This window comes from Heloderma suspectum, chromosome 11 (assembly GCF_057233095.1).
Source record: "Heloderma suspectum isolate Gila_16-S chromosome 11, 16-S_ref, whole genome shotgun sequence".
Lineage (NCBI taxonomy): Eukaryota > Metazoa > Chordata > Lepidosauria > Squamata > Helodermatidae > Heloderma > Heloderma suspectum.
The window spans coordinates 11,930,176-11,945,964 of NC_139468.1; the positions used below are offsets into that span (position 1 = coordinate 11,930,176).

Consider the following 15,789-nt stretch of genomic DNA (forward strand, 5'->3'; position numbering starts at 1 on the left):
CAAGGTGGCATACAGCAATAAAACACATAAAACCAATAAGGTATTAAGAGCAATACCACTGAGTCAAGGTCCCTTGGTCAGGGATTTATTTTGAAGTTTATGTTCTGTTCTGTTTTTTGCCTTGCCCATGGAAAAGGATGGTGGGGTGGGGTGGGGTTTGAAGGCACATGACTTGACAATGGCAAACTGCTTTAGAATGAAGTTATGTGGTCAAGCTTTTGATGCAGATGTTGCAACCCCTTGCACCGTATTTTTTCACTCTTTCAGCAAGACAGGCTGCAAAGAGTGAAGTGCTGCATGCATTCCAGCAAACTGCTCTGACTTATCCAATTCCCACTTACATTTAGGTGGTCTTGCCTTTGATTCTTTCTGATTTTTTCTAGGATTGCCAGGTTCTCTTTTTCAATGCCATCATCCTCAGATTTCTTCCCGTCAGCAGGTTCTTCCTCCTTCATATCATAATGATCCAGATCAATGTCCTACAAGACAAACACACTATCTAAGAACAGCGGCACCAATGGTAACAACATGCAGGCACCTTAATGTTTTGCACCGGTTAGTGTCTCTCATACCGGAGGAAGCACATCCGCACATGAGTGCAAACAGTTGTGAGTGCCTTCTTGGCAAGAGGCTTATAAGAACAGTCAAGGCTTAAGGTGTCTCCCCCACACCCCAGGGTGCGAGGCTGGGACGGCTGAAAGTGAAGCATTCAGTCACAGGAGTCCTTGATTGCTATGGGCCCAGTTACCACAGGATGGAGATAAAATGGTGCAAGGAGAAAGGTGCACAGGAGGTAAGGGAAGAAATGATGGAGGGTGGATGGGAGTCAGAAGGATATACACAATGTGCATTCTAGGATGGGGGCATATAAGGTGAGGAATTTTAGGAATGAGGATCTTGGTACCATTTCAATTCATTCCTCCTGGCTTGCTGACCACTTTTCCTGGACAAATTAAAGAGCCCCAGAAGTAGGAACAAAGTAAAAGATGCTTGCAGGCAAGCAAACACACTTACTTCACCCATATCTTCCTCCTCCTCCTCTTCTGATGTAACCTCTTCAGTCGTTCCATTCTGTAACATAATAAAACCAGTTTTTTGAGAAGTTAACACTGCTTTCTGTTGTTAAAAAAATAAGTATGCACTGGTGTAGAACAGCAACTAAGAAATCTGAATCCCAAATAAGCCTGAAGTTTGAGTGTCACTTCTGCAAGGTGTGCTGGCTTGCAACGTACGGATAATAATACTCACTCACCTTACGGCAGCCTTCCCCAGCCTGGTGCCCTCCAAATGTGTTGGGCTACAACTACCACGGACTACCATGCTGGCTGGGAGATGCTGGGAGTTGAGGGATCCAGGTTGGGGAAGGCTGCCTTACAGGGTTGTTGTAATCTGAACACTCAAAAGCATTATATAAATACTAAATTAGGGATTCACCTACTGAATAAAAAGGCATGTGCAAACATTTTAATATATACATGCATTGGCTGCATTCTGATGAACAGGATGTAGCCAATCTTAGAAACAGACTAGAATCTTAGAACAGACAGGTTTAAGTTCTCTTAATGTGGCTGTACTATGAAGGCTGCACATGCAGCTCTTTCCCTCTCTTAAAGCTAGAACCTAGCATTTTAAGCCTCGAGGAGAAAAATAACCTTGCACCTGACTATTTGCTGGGAAGGCATAAGAGGAGGAGGAAGAATAGGACAGAAAAACTGCTCTCTCAATTATTTGACTTGAGAAGCAGAACCCAAAAGGTCTTTGTGAGGGTGACCCTTATTGTTTATCACTAGCAGAGATAAACTAAATATGCTCATCTCAAAGGATGAGAACTGTTGCTTACCATAACAAAAAGCAATACCACTTGCTCTACAAGGCAATGACATGTGTATTCATCACCTTTATACCCCAGAAACTTTGCATTCATATGCTTGGTTAGTAGAGCACACAATGGACATTCAACAGTCTGTGCCCAGAGCCCATGGAGTGAGTCCCAAACTCAAGTATTTACCTGGCCCGTTGGCAGTGGCTGATCTAACATTTCAACATCAGGATGCTGAGGAAGATTGTATAATCTGCAGAGGTCACATATCAAACGTTTCAGTTGTTGGAGAAGCTACAAAACAAGTTTAAGGGTGTGTTAATAGTTTGTTTTTGTGATTTATTTTAAAGGATGTTTATCAAGCTGTAGCCTGAATAAGCTCCACCACTAGTTTTCCCTCGAGCTACAACCAACAAGATATCCACCTCTTAAACAAATGGCTATAATAAACCCAAGGGTCAAGGAAGTCATAAAAGCCATAAGTTATTAGTGTTAGATTTTCTGGCACTTAGATTAATAAAGTATTTCTCAGCAAGAACCTCTACCTTGTGCCATTCCAATTATTCTCCGGGGATATGCAGGACAGCTCTATTGACATGCCAGTACCACCTGAACTATTTGCTCATTTGAAAGCACATTCATGCCATAGTCATACCAGGAACGTCTAGAAGCCTTCTCCCTGGGGTGCTAGCTTTCTGTATGCAGAAAGATGTGGACATTATTTATCATCCACCCTTTCAAAATAGTCTTTCTAGGGCAGCTTACAATAATGAAAACAAAGAAAACTAAAACAGATGAAAATAAAGGACAATGGCATAAACAGTTTGAAAAACAGACCCAGCGTAGAGACACGTTTAACCATAAAAAGCCTTGTGGAACAAAAAGGATTTCACAGCACGTCTAAAGACAGAAAGGGATGGGGCTTGGTAGACTTTGCCAGGGAGGGAGTTTCACAACCATGGCACCACCACTGTAAAGCCCCTGGCTCCTGCTAATCTGATTTTAACTAATGATGGGACAGAAGGACCTCCAGAGTCAATCTTAAGGATCAGGTAGGTTCATATGGGTACAAGGAGCCCTTCATATACCTTGGTCTAAGGCTGTTTAGGGCTTGACATGGAGGTGCTTTCAATACAAAATCACAAAATGCATTTCCAAGCAGGTACTGGCTTGTCAGGGGGCTATCACATTCCTGACTAATTTATCTGAGACACCGGACTGCTAGAGAATGAGCTCAACAATGAACAAGAAAGACTGGGTGGATAGGCAGGGGGTAGATTATTGTTACGTGGAATTCATTGATCTGGGCATTTACCAGACTTTGGGTATGTTCTCTGAGAATTGGAGCAGAGGTAAAGGAAGTCTTTCCACCTCCCAGGTACTAATCTCCACAGCCAACATTACCCAGAGGTTTCCCAAGTTCCTCCCTCACTCTCTTCCTGCAACTTTTTTCTCCCTCTCTCATAAAATTAGAATCCGGGGCCATCCCATGAAGCTGATTGGTCGGAAATTCAGGACAGATAAAAGGAAGGACTTCTCCACACAGCGCATAGCTACACTATGGAATTCGCTACCAGAAGATGTAGTGATGGCCACCAATTTGGATGGCTTTAAAAGGGGTTAGACAAATTTCTGGAGGAGGAGAAGGCTATCAATGGCTATTAGTCTTGGTGGCTATGTGCTACCTCCAGTATCAGAGGCAGTATGCCTACGCGCACCAATTTCTGGGGAACCTGAGCAGGAGGGTGCTGTTGCACTCATGTCCTGCTTGTGGTTTTCTGGTCGTCAGCTGACTGGCCACTGTGTGAATAGAATGCTGGACTAGATGGACCCTTGGTCTGATCCAGCATGGCTCTTGTTATGTTCTTAACCATGAGGCCTAGCCACTGGATATTTTTCTTCTATATGAAACAATCCTTGAGGTGCCATAGTCCAAATGGGGCGGTGCCATAGCTTGGTTTTAGACCACATGTTGTGCATACAAAAGGTTCCAGGTTCAATCCTTAGCATTTCCAGACAGGGCTGTGAAAGCCCCCTGCCTGAAATTTTAAAGAGCCACAGCCAGTCAGTGTAGACCAGGGGTGAGCAACTTGTGGCCCTCCAGAAGTTTTGGCCTACACCTTCCATCAGCCCTAGCCAGCACAGCCAATGGTGAAGGATGATTGGGACTGTAGGTCAAAACACCTGGAGGGCCACAAGTTGTCCACCCCTAGTGTAGATAATGCTGAGCTAGACAAATAAATTATCTGACTTGGTATAAGACTCCTTCCTATGATCCTAGTCACATTTCCTTAGGCTCTTGGTTATGACTTTGTCTTTCTGCCACACAGGTATGCATATGTGCATAATACAATCAGGTGGGGTTGGCTTGTGCCTTTCCAACAGAAACCTGAATTGCACCCCAACAGCCAGAATCATTAATGTTCATAGTACTCACATTCTAACAAATCTGGGTCTTGACTGCATATTAGGCGCCAGGAACAAGCTTTTTATCCAGTCAGATTAGCTAGTGACATAGGCTTGTTTTTCTCCACTGCTCCCTGTGGCTTGGCTCATTTGCTTGTGCCATCTGGAGCTACCTGCTTTGCGAGCACCTGTGTGTGAAACATCTTGCTCCAGCCCGTTGAGGCTTGGATTAAGCATCCTACTCTGCGAAGCAGCCTGCCTTGGGGTGGCAATTATTGCTTTTACACCCAGAAAGAAGGAAGAAGCTATTAATCTGGACTGCAATCACTTTTACTTTCACTAAACAACAAATAGCGCAGGACTTCAGCATATGTGTTTGGGGTCAACCCAAAACAAGATGACAGACAACCTTTTGTCTTCCAACAGATTCCTGTAACCGGAGTTTTGCACTTATAGTAGCACAGACCAAAAACAGGTGGGAATAAGGTGAGAACCTGTGACCACTTGTGGATTCCAACAATACACCAGTGTTTGGCTTCTTGACATTCTGCTCTACACAGAGCTGGCAGGATGTTATTTTTAGCCTGAAAACCCCCATTTCATTTTAAAATACCTCCCCAGCAGAGGAAAACTAAAGGAAGGTTCAGCACGAAGGTGGCAAGGAATGAAAATATATTAGAACAATGCACAGACTTTTGTTCAGGCAAAACTATGCAGTTCTTTATGAAGGCTACAGCATGCTAGCTAGGAATGTGCATTGCATTGTACTCAGTCTAGCTTACTCCCAAGTATTTTAAAGACTGGACTATTAAATATTGATGCAGACTTGGTAACAAGACTGCATGTTGAATTTGGCTTCCTCGTGCAGCATCACTGTTTAGGAGCTTGGGAAAACAATGACAGTGCATGAAGAAGCCATGTGTCAGCAACTTTTTTGAATAGGAATGAGTAGGTTTCTTCATCTTTACTGGAGAGAAATAATGACCACAGCTACTGCTAAACACCTAGACAGAATAATCAGAAGGTGACTTGGCAAGACCCCCAGCACTCACACAGCTCCCTGTGCACATTATAACTGTAACATAGAATTATCTTGGGCAAATCAACCTGTGAAGTATAGGGAACATGGAAATCCCAGATGAGAGCATTACAGCTTCTGGATCTTTCAGCAATTACACTGAATCCCAAGCCTCCTCTGTAATCAACAGACCCAGGCAGAAGTTCTAGGTCAGTATAGGGCATCTATAACATCTGCTTGGAAGGATAACAAGCCTGATTAGTAGAAGGACTAACTCTTACAAAGGCCCCAGTTTCAAGCCAAAAGCACCCTCCCTAGCAATCTCAAGTTACCAGGAAATGTGGGACCCTAATAAGCAGCAGATGAAGCCACAGACTAGAAAACAGGCATGGACTAACTCATCTGGATGCAGAAAGCAGAATCATATGTAGAAACTAACATTGCCTCTCACCCCTATTTAGAACAAACTACCTCCCAGGCAGCCTCGGAAGAGGCAGAACAGGTTCAGATCTAACAAGGTGAATCTCAGATGATAATTCCGGAATATTTTTTCCCTGACCTGTTTTCTGCAAATGCAGCTTTCAGACTATCTTGCTGCAGTAGCAACACTGTTTCTAACCCACCCGAAGCTGTGAAAATGAACAAATTTAGCCTAGCCCACACCCCTTGATTATAGCAATCCATTCTTATCCATAATAAGCAAGGCATAAGAGGCCAAACTGAGCACAATCTAATGCAGAGGTCCCCAAACTTTTTGGACCCATAGGCACATTTGGGAATGTGAAAAACTGCTGTGGGCACCACCACAAAATGGCGCCCATGGAGGATGTGACTAGTCACATAATGGCTGCCGTGCGGTCCTGGGTAGTCAAGAGGTGATGAGGGACAGAAATAGTGAAGCTAGAGGCTGGGAGGGAGGGGAAAAATGGAAAAAGTTGCTTCCTGGCCCACCTACACAGGCACACTCTCTCCATCTCTCTCTCCACTCCCAGCTTCTAGCCTCGTTATTTCTCTCCACCACTTGTCTTTACCTCGTTGTTTCTCCCCGCTCCTACTCTTGCTCTCGCTCCCCTCTACCCCTCTGCCTTGCTTTCTCTTCCCAACAGCTGAACAGCTGATCAGAGGTAGGTTCAGGAAAAGGAAGGCTATTTTTTAATTTCAATTTTTTAAAATTAAAAAAGTTTGTCGAAGGGGGCAGGGAGTGAAAAGCTGTGTGGGCACCATTAGAGACCCCTGACCTAATGCCTAACACAAATGCCTTGGCATCTCAATTTTTAGGAACACATCACACACACACACTAACATTTTAAACTCAACAAAAATTATTCAGATGTCCTAAAGTAGCATTCTTCAACCTGGTGCCCTCCAGATATTTTGGACTTCAACTCCCATCAGTCCCAGCCAGCATGGCCAATGGTTAAGAATGCTGGGAGTTGTAGTCCAAACACCAGGGCACCAGGCTGGGGAAGGCTGTCCCACAGGATGCAATATACAGCGGCCAAAATCTTAAGTTGTGTTTACCAATAGTCCACAGAGTTGAGATATCAGATGGAATATGAAGCAGTTAAGAACTGAAACATGTTTATCCCAAAGGATATAAACTCCAGGTGGTGAGGGATGAGAAAGGATACCATTTCGTACTACTCTGTTGTGGCTCCAGATGCAATTCAGGATACGATGAAGCAGAGTGTCTCAGACTTTTGTGCCCATATGACTGGCAGTGAAGTATCTAGCAAACCTTGGGAATGGTAAAAAAATATGCATTTCAAGGGACTCTGGGAAAACAGACTATCTATGTACTCATGGACAGTTTCAGTTCCTTCTTGATTTATTGGAACAATGTTTAATCATATAACGGATTTTGCTGGTGAATGCTAAATATTTTATAATAGATTTGCTGACTGTGGCCTTCTTTCTGGAGTGAATTGTACCTTCTGAGCAGCTGCCACACACTGCCAGCTCTTTTTACATGCACACAGATATCCTCATATTGGACAGCAGCCTGCATAGCTGCAGTAATGGTTGTAAAGGATGTCAATTGGGATGCTAATCCAAAAGCATCAGAAGATGACCTGAGCAAGACAATGGTTTCCTTCCTAAAACCATACAGTCAAGTAAGGGAGGCAGGAGGGAGAGGCTCTCTTATGCCTAGATGCTCCTGCATCTCCTTGCTGCTCCACAGCTTCTATGGTTAGTATGGCTAGTTTTAGTGACTAACAGTAAAACATGGTTTGTTGGAAGACACCTTGGGCTTTGCTTGGCTATGCCTCCCATCCGGGAGCAGCCTGTCCCACAGTCTGAGAGCTGAGACTAGAAAGAAATATTCTTCCTCAGTAGTGCAACTTCATTTAACGCACCCTCTCTCAACCCTCTACTTTGGACCACATGGGAAGAGACACCTGTGGGCTAGCCTGAAAGTTAGACTGCAAGGAACTGTAGGATCTTTTTAAGAATAGCAACCAGAAGCCCTCGATCTGAAGCTCTTCTTCTGACTTGCAGGGCTGTAGAATCTAGCCAGCTGCTGCACTGTGATAAGAAAAGGGGGTGGTGCTCATTTTAATTTTGGCACTACATGTTAGAGATGCTGGCACAGTATCTAGGAATGATTTTTGACAGGAAAGCATGAAAAATCCCTTCTACTTTCTCCATATACACCACAGACACTTAAGATCTTTCTTTCCGTCCAGAAACACTACTCACATGCATTTGTTTTCCAGGTCCAGTAGCTTCAATTCATGTCAGTTTGCTTGCCGCAGTTGCAAAAGCATTTGTGGAAATTATTATATGCATATTTTGCTATGATTAATGGTTGAGAAAAAAAACTGAAGAGGAAGTTATTCTGGATGCGAACCTTGTTAGATAGCCACTGGGGAGGTGGGATCACTTGTTAAATTGCAGGCAATATCTGTTCGAACTAGATTTTTTTAAAAAACAAGAACCGACAATAAAATGGTTGTGGGATTTTGGCATGATACTCAATTTATAGTTAAAAGCCAGATTACAGGAAGGAAGACAAGTGATCTCTTACCAGAGTATTGCTCTTCTTAATATCCTCTAAACGCTCCAACACTGAAGTCAAGTTGGGGTCATCTGATTCCACAAACCATATTGGTGATGAAGAGGGATAAGACTCCTGTTTTAAAAACAATTAAAGATTGATTGAAATTTATATTCCTATTTCAAAGCTTTTTGGCAACTGTACTTGTTAAAAGGTCTATAGCACAGACCTCCACCACATCCTGTTATCAGTGGGAAAAAGAGTATTTGTTTTATAAAAAAAGACAACACTTTCATGCCAATCTTTGCAGCTCCCCATCTCAACATAAAAACAGACACAGAAAGGCAATGATGCAGTGTAAGCAATGATTGGGATGCCAGAGATTAAGCACTAACTCTTCAACTACCAGTTTTGTCTTCTTGTCTTGCCCTTCTTTTTCTATAGGTGCAGCCAGTTTATTCTCAACAGAGATTAAGATAGCCTGGTGAATTTATGCTCACAGGAGTTACTAGCCAAGAAAAAGAAATCACTCGCCAGCCTGCCTTTTCAAGCATACCTGGGAAACACTACAAGCCCCACAGTCCCCATTAGGAAATGATGCTCCATGCATCTTTTGCAGCCAAGGAGAGGCCTTTATCTATTACATTTTTATCCTACCCTTCCCTCAGGGAGCTCAGTGTAGTGAACATGGTCCTCCCCATTTTATCTTCACAATAACTCTGTGAGAGGCTGGGCTGAAAGATGGTGACTGGCCTAAGGTCACCAAACTGAGTTTCATTGCTGAGTGGGGATTTGAACCTGGGTGTCACCAGCCTTAGTCCAATGTTATAACCACACTGGCCTTGCCTCTCCTGTGTCAAATGGAGCGCTCTGCTGCATCCCCTTCCCTTCTCCAAGGTGAGAGGCTTTTTTTCCTAGGGTAGGTGGTGGGAGGGACTGGTAAGGAGGACAAAGTAGAAGCAGGGGCAAGGGGCTGAATCCAACAGGAAATGGGACTAGGCTTTTTGTGCCGGGGGACCTTGCATTCTGAACTCCCATCCCCCTTTAAAGTCTTGCCTCATTCTGAGCAAAGAATAGTGGATATGCACTTGCCTATGTTCACTAACAGCACTAAGAAGCGTGATGAATCCCAGAGCCATGCAGAGGCAGTGGAAAGGGCTGGGTTCGGATGTCAGAAACAAGTTTAAATCCCCTGTTGGCCATTGAGGTCACTGAAGGGGCTTGGGCAGAACACTATTCTCTCAGCCTAACAGCATTGTTTTAAGGTAACACAGAATATAGTTCTCTTCAATATAGAAAATGCCTTATAGGAATTTAATACTGGTTTCTATTTCAAATAAACCTTCCAGGAATAATTAACTTCCTCTTGTTCTTCCCTCACAATCCCCAATGCGGATTAAAAGATGCTCCATATATAAACATGCACTGAAGAGTTAGTGCATAGGAGGAGAATCCATGCTTTCATCACTAATTACTTCAACAACTTAGGGCGCAATCCTGTGTGATCTGCCCTGGGTTCTACTAAGCCTCCAAACTTGGAGGCTTACTATCATATGCAGAGCAGGAGATTCATTACGCCTCCCGCTCTGCATTTAAGCTAGAGGGGCGTTTTCGCCTGTCTAGTGGAGGCTTCGGGAAGGGAAGGAGACTGGGGTGACCATAGGATTTGCCATATGGCTCCCGCCCCGGTCTCCTCCCCTTTCCTGGGAACGCTGCCTCCCCCCGAGCTCACATTTGTGAGCTCATAGCAACAGCCAGCGCGGTTGTGAGGGAGGAGGCGGGGAGCGCAGTTTCCTGGTTCTGAGCCGTCTCTGAGCTCAGAGCCAGGAAACCAAAGTATCTTGTGTCTCCCAGACGCTGTCCAGGAGACTCAAGATTGCTCTCCCCATCATGTTAACAATGAACAGGTAAGTACGCCTAAAATGATATGGGACTAACCTATCGTGGAGGAACTTGACAACAACCTTTTAATTTTACTTTTTCTTAAAACATGAAATCCCTTTGATGTCAGCCTGATGCCAGAAGAGCTGAACCATCACCATTACCTTCCAAATCTAATGTTAATAGTTTTGTTTTAAAAAATCCAAGCAGCTTTGCTTTATGAGGCCTTAAAGAGATATTCTAGGCTTACCCTTCTCATCCTAGTGTGGAGAATGTGGACAGGGAGACATTTTTCTCCCTTTCTCATGATACTAGAACCCGGGGTCATCCCATGAAGCTGATTGGTGGGAGATTCAGAACAGATAAAATGAAGTACTTCTTCACACAGCACATAGTTAAACTATGGAATTCGCAACCATAAGATGGTTTTAAAAGGGGGTTCAAAAATTCATGGAGAAAGCTATCAATGGCTACTAGTCCTGATGGCTATACATTACTTCCAGTGTCAGAGACAGTATGCCTATGTGCACCAGTTGCTGGGGAATATGGGTGGGAGGGTGCTGTTGCACTCGTGTCCTGCTTGTGGGTTCCCAGTAAACAGCTGGTTGGCCACTGTGTGAACAAAATGCTGGACTAGATGGACCCTTGGCCTGATCCAGCATGGCTCTTATGTTCTTATTTGTAATTGCAACCCTTTCAGGGTTGTTTGCTAGTCCATGGAAAAGAAACTACAAGCACCACCCAACATGAGAAGGCTTAAGCCTAAACTAGATGCAATTTTAATTGTGTGGATGCAGTCAATGTTTGTACCTTAGCTTCCTTGCCTTTTGGAAACCTTCATTAGCTGTTAGCCTGCCCTACATAACTTTTCCTGACCCTAGAGTTTGATCTGATACAAGGCAGCTTTTTATGTACTAATCTCACGTAAACGTAAAACTTCCCCTTCCTTCACAGAAGCTAGCCTGCAAATATTTCAGCAGCTTTATTCTTCAAGCAATTGGAATGTTTATGAACATTCTGTACCATCAAACTAACTCAGCCTTCATTGGCTTCATTGCCACGAGCATAATACAAAATAGATGACTTCCAATACTGAAAGAGAACTGGCACTTGCTCCCGCAAGATGTAGTGATGGCCACCAACTCTGAAGCTTTTGAAAGGGGATTAAACAAACTCATGGAGGATAAGGCTATCAAGGGTTATCATGGAGGATAAGGCCATCACTAATCAAGTCATGATTAGTGATGCGAGAACTTACCCCAAGTGAGTTCCTTGTTTACTCAGAAAATAACGAACTCACCCATGTACTCTCAGATGAGAGCTCTCCCTCAAAGCAAGCTCTCATTCCGCGTAAATGAGCTTTGGCACATGCATGAAATCAAAGTACATCTTTGTAGTTTGGAATCACATAGTGCTTCCTCGGAGCCAGAGCTGGGGTGGTAGCGGCAGCAACGAGGGAAGCTGCTAAAGAGGTGGTAGGACAAGTAAAAATGGGGGGGGGGCGCTGCTGAGTCCTCCTCCTTCTGGAGGAGTCAGAGCAGCAGAGGCAGTAATGAAGAGGGAAGCAGCACTGGATTAGGCAAGGAAAGGGTTAATTCAACCAATGGAGCACATGCCCAGAAATCGTATTATTTAGATACAGGCTGTGCTTGCTCGGAAGCTTGCGATCAATTCCGAACTTAGTGTTCGTAAACTGCTGATCCAGGTTCGTTAAAAAGGTAAGAACTGCAAATAGATGAGATTCGACCAGAGAGAGGACTAATCACAAAACTCAGCAGCATCACTAGTCATGATGGCTACATATTATCTACAGCACTGGAGGCAGTATGCCTCTCAGTAGCAATTGCTAGGGAACATGAACAAGAAGACAACAGTGTGCTTATGTCCTACTTCTGGACTTCCCACAATGGCCACTGTGGGAGCAGAATGAGGGACTAGATAGGCCTTGGTCTGAGTCAGCACAGTTCTTTGTATGTTCTTAGAACCTAGAGAGCTGCTGCCAATGAACAGAGCACACAGAGTCAGATAGACAAAGAGTTTGATCTGATACAAGGCAGCTTTCTATATAGAGAAACTTCATTAATTTACAGTCATTATTTATTCCCAATTAACTATATTTGAAAAAGTAGTTTGGCCAAGCACAGTAAAGCTATATCCTGAACCTTCTTTTCTCCCCTTGCTAACATATGCATGAAATGATTCCCCAGATCAACGTCTGCCAAGTTTCTTAGCTGTCTCAGGCCTAGTTGTCACAAACAGCAGATGGAGGCAGTCAATCTGTTTTTGGGTTGTACTGTATCAGATTGCAGGTAGGGACTCACATGATCAAACGCTCCTCCATACAAACAAAATTCCTGAACATAGAAGACTAAATAATTTGGGAGAACAGTTTTGGCCTTCTCCCAAATGTGCCAGTTTTCTATGCACAGGGAAATGTCTGTGCAGAGGAGCATTTGACAATGTGACACTGCACCTGTACAGCCCAGTCACAAATGTACCACTTCATGTGCTGTTTTTCAGAACTAAGACTCAGCTGAAGACAAAACAAAAGAAGCCCATGTTTGTTCTGTTGAAGTAACTTGTGCTAGAACAAACATCCTTAATGACAAGCAATTCTGCACACCTTTGGATCAAAGAGTTCTTGGTTACATTTTTTTTAAAACTACTACTGGATTTTAGCTACTCAATAGCCCTGTTCAGGCATTTGACTAATGGCGTGAGGGCTTAACTTGGGTAGAGGGTCAGGGTCATGCATGCTGGCCCAGCCCCCTATATCTCTGGGTGTGATGGCCCCGACCCCATCAGTTAAGACCTTTTTGTGTTGAACTGGGAAGGTCTGAAAAGGAGTTCTATTTGCGTTCCTGATCATGCAGAGAGTTCTACTTGCATTCAAGCAGACGTGAGTAGAGCTCCCTTTCAGACATTGCTGATTCAACTTGAATTCAGGGCCTCAAAAGGAAGTATCCCTTGCTACCACTAGGGTTACATAACCCATGTTCTCAGTCTCTGACCTCGCTCCTGCAAAATCCAATACTAACCCCAGAATTGCATCCCTCATCATTTTCCCACCATCTCTTAAGCTGTAGTCAATGCTACGCCACCCCAGTGCAGCATAGGCAGGGCTCAGGAGAGATTTATACCTTTTGCCATATGCTCCCAACTAGGCTTGCATCATCTATGCTAAGTGGGTTGGTAATACTGGCAAAAGTGGGGTAGGTCAACAGTTTTCAGACTGGGAACACAGACTTGGTGAAGAAACACTGGCTCGCTTAAAAGGACAGAAGCCGTTTTCTCCTTCAATATACAAATGGGGAGTTTTTCAAGGGCCATGACAAGCTCCACTGTTTATATATCAGCAACAGATGGACCATATTGCTTCACATCAGTTTTTGGTTTTGGTTTTTTGGACTGCTCCTGCTAGTCCAGGATCTGCCAGTAACTCCAGTTACAAAAGATGCACAGAGAATTTGAAGTTTTTATGTGTTTCAGACTCATGTAGGCACACATTTAACTTGGGTAGACATGCCTATTTTGTTGCATGAATTCTGTAGCTGCCATTTTCCAAAACATCTGATACACAAATGGGGATACGTGATAATTCATGAATGAGTGCATGTAAAAACTTCATTTTGGTGGTAAACTATAGGATTTTGTTTAAAGTTAAGATGGGTAGAAGAACTATTACTAGCCATTATTTCCACCAGTATGGTCTAGTGCAGGGGTGGGCAACACGTAGCCCTCCAGATGTTTTGGCTTACAAATCCCATCATCTCTCACCATTGGCTATGCTGGTTAGCGCTGATGGCAGTTGTGGCCCTCCAGACATTTAGGCCTACAAGTTGCCCACCCCTGTTCTAGTGGATAGATCGTCAGACTAGGAGCAGGAAACCCTGGGTTTAAATCCCCTTGAGATACGAAACTATGTGCCTTTCGGCCAGCAACCATCTCTTAGCCTAACCTACCTCAACGAGGTTACTGTGAAGATAAAAGGGGCAGACATGCACACCCTGAATTCCCTGGAGAAAGGGTGGGATAAAAATGTAGTAAATAAATATTTAACATACATTGAAAACAGGAACAAACAGCACACACTTTTGACTGATGAACACAAGTAAATTTTGAATTTGAGTTTATTATTTAAGATGCATTGTGACGGGCTATTTATATTTGCATAAAATACAGCAAACCATTGAGAATCTCTTGCATTTGTGCATTCTTTTGAGGCATGTTTTGCACATGCACATGGTCATACATTCTTCTGATAAAGGCATAAGGCACTTAGATGGTCATATGATATTATCCACTTCCTTCCAGGTACAATCCAGTGGATTCAGCATTCTATAGCCATGATCCAAGAGGGCAACTCTTGATAAGAAGGGATGCTCTTTGGATGTGTTCTGTGATGGAACTGGAGGTTGGTGGCAGTTCAGCAAGAGAAGTGTTGAACTTTCAATATATATCCAGCCTCAGCTCATCAAAAATGATAACTTAGGCAGGTACTGTCCACACCAGCTACCTTTCAGCATTTCCAATGTCTTTTTCTGATAAGAGCACCTGTCTCCAAATTGTGACAGGAAGCTTTCAGGCTGTGCAATCGGTGTTGCATGTCTGGTACCAGTTGTACTTAAGGCACACATTTCACAACTGCATCTTTTTAGGGTGCAATTCTATCGGATTGCCATCCTCTTGACCAAAACCTCCTATCTCAGAGGCCTCTGAGCTCACCTAGTGGAAGCATGCTAGCAGGAGTGGCACCAGGGCTGGAGAGTCCACAGGATTTTTTATATCCTGGCCTATCCTTTTCTCACCCCTCCCACTGGAACACTCCCTTTTCAACCTCTATGAAGTCTTCCAAGGCCACTTTTGCAACCTCGAAAAGCAGCCGGTATGGTTCTTTCCATGGTAGCTGTGAGGGGGGAGCAGAAGGGATTAGATAGGGTAGTCCCTCTCCTGAAGTTGTGGCAGTGTCTATGGCTTTGGGAGGGGGATTGCAATAAATCCTATGGTCCTTGGGATGCTCTCCAGGAACCATAAGATTGCTCTCTTTTTGCGCAACTCCACTGACGCCCAGAAGCCTCAGTCAAGAAGCAAATTCACAATCCCTAGGATTCTCCAGTCCTTGAGATGTACGAAAGATTTCTATCCTGCTATAGCTTAAGATACCAATATCCAAGTCCTGGGTAGGGGCAGAAACCATCCAAGCAAAGGATTTGGTGGCTTTTACAGATTGCTTTCTGTAAAGAAATTACTGTAGTACTCTCACCCTATTTGCAAACCATCAAGCCTTTGGATGCATATGAACACTTCCCAGAAAGCTTATTTATTTAGCAGATTTATGCTGTGCCTTTTGGCTACAAGAGCCCCCCCGCCCCCACAGAATCACCACAAGCATTTCTTTATCACTGTAGCTATGATGCAGCCTACCTCCACCCCCTAGCCAGTAGGAAAAAACAGGTGATCCGCTGCTGCTCATCGCTATGCCTCAAAAATTCTTATTGACCACTAAAAAGGATACAGCATTAGGAATCATATCCCTTGGCATAAAACGATTCTAACTTCCTATGACAAGCTGGCACAGCCATTTTCAATTATCCAGTGTGTTGATGGCTTCATCTGTTTGTTGCGTAAGAACCACACACAAATGCAATTCTGTGTAGCAGGGACAGT

General features: G+C 43.8%; 1 protein-coding gene across 4 annotated transcripts in view; it reads right to left on the bottom strand.

The window, feature by feature from the left end:
- Nucleotides 1-15,789, bottom strand: part of UBE2Q2 (ubiquitin conjugating enzyme E2 Q2) — a 53,455-nt gene that overhangs the window by 23,873 nt on the left and 13,793 nt on the right. For all 4 annotated transcript variants that reach the window (XM_084816836.1, XM_084816837.1, XM_084816835.1 and 1 more), the window contains exons 2-5: nt 8,272-8,376; nt 2,009-2,113; nt 1,015-1,071; nt 342-479 (exon numbers count right to left, since the gene is read on the bottom strand). In XM_084816836.1, the coding sequence (XP_084672962.1) occupies nt 342-479; nt 1,015-1,071; nt 2,009-2,113; nt 8,272-8,376 (405 nt within the window). The remainder of the gene's footprint in view (nt 1-341; nt 480-1,014; nt 1,072-2,008; nt 2,114-8,271; nt 8,377-15,789) is intronic.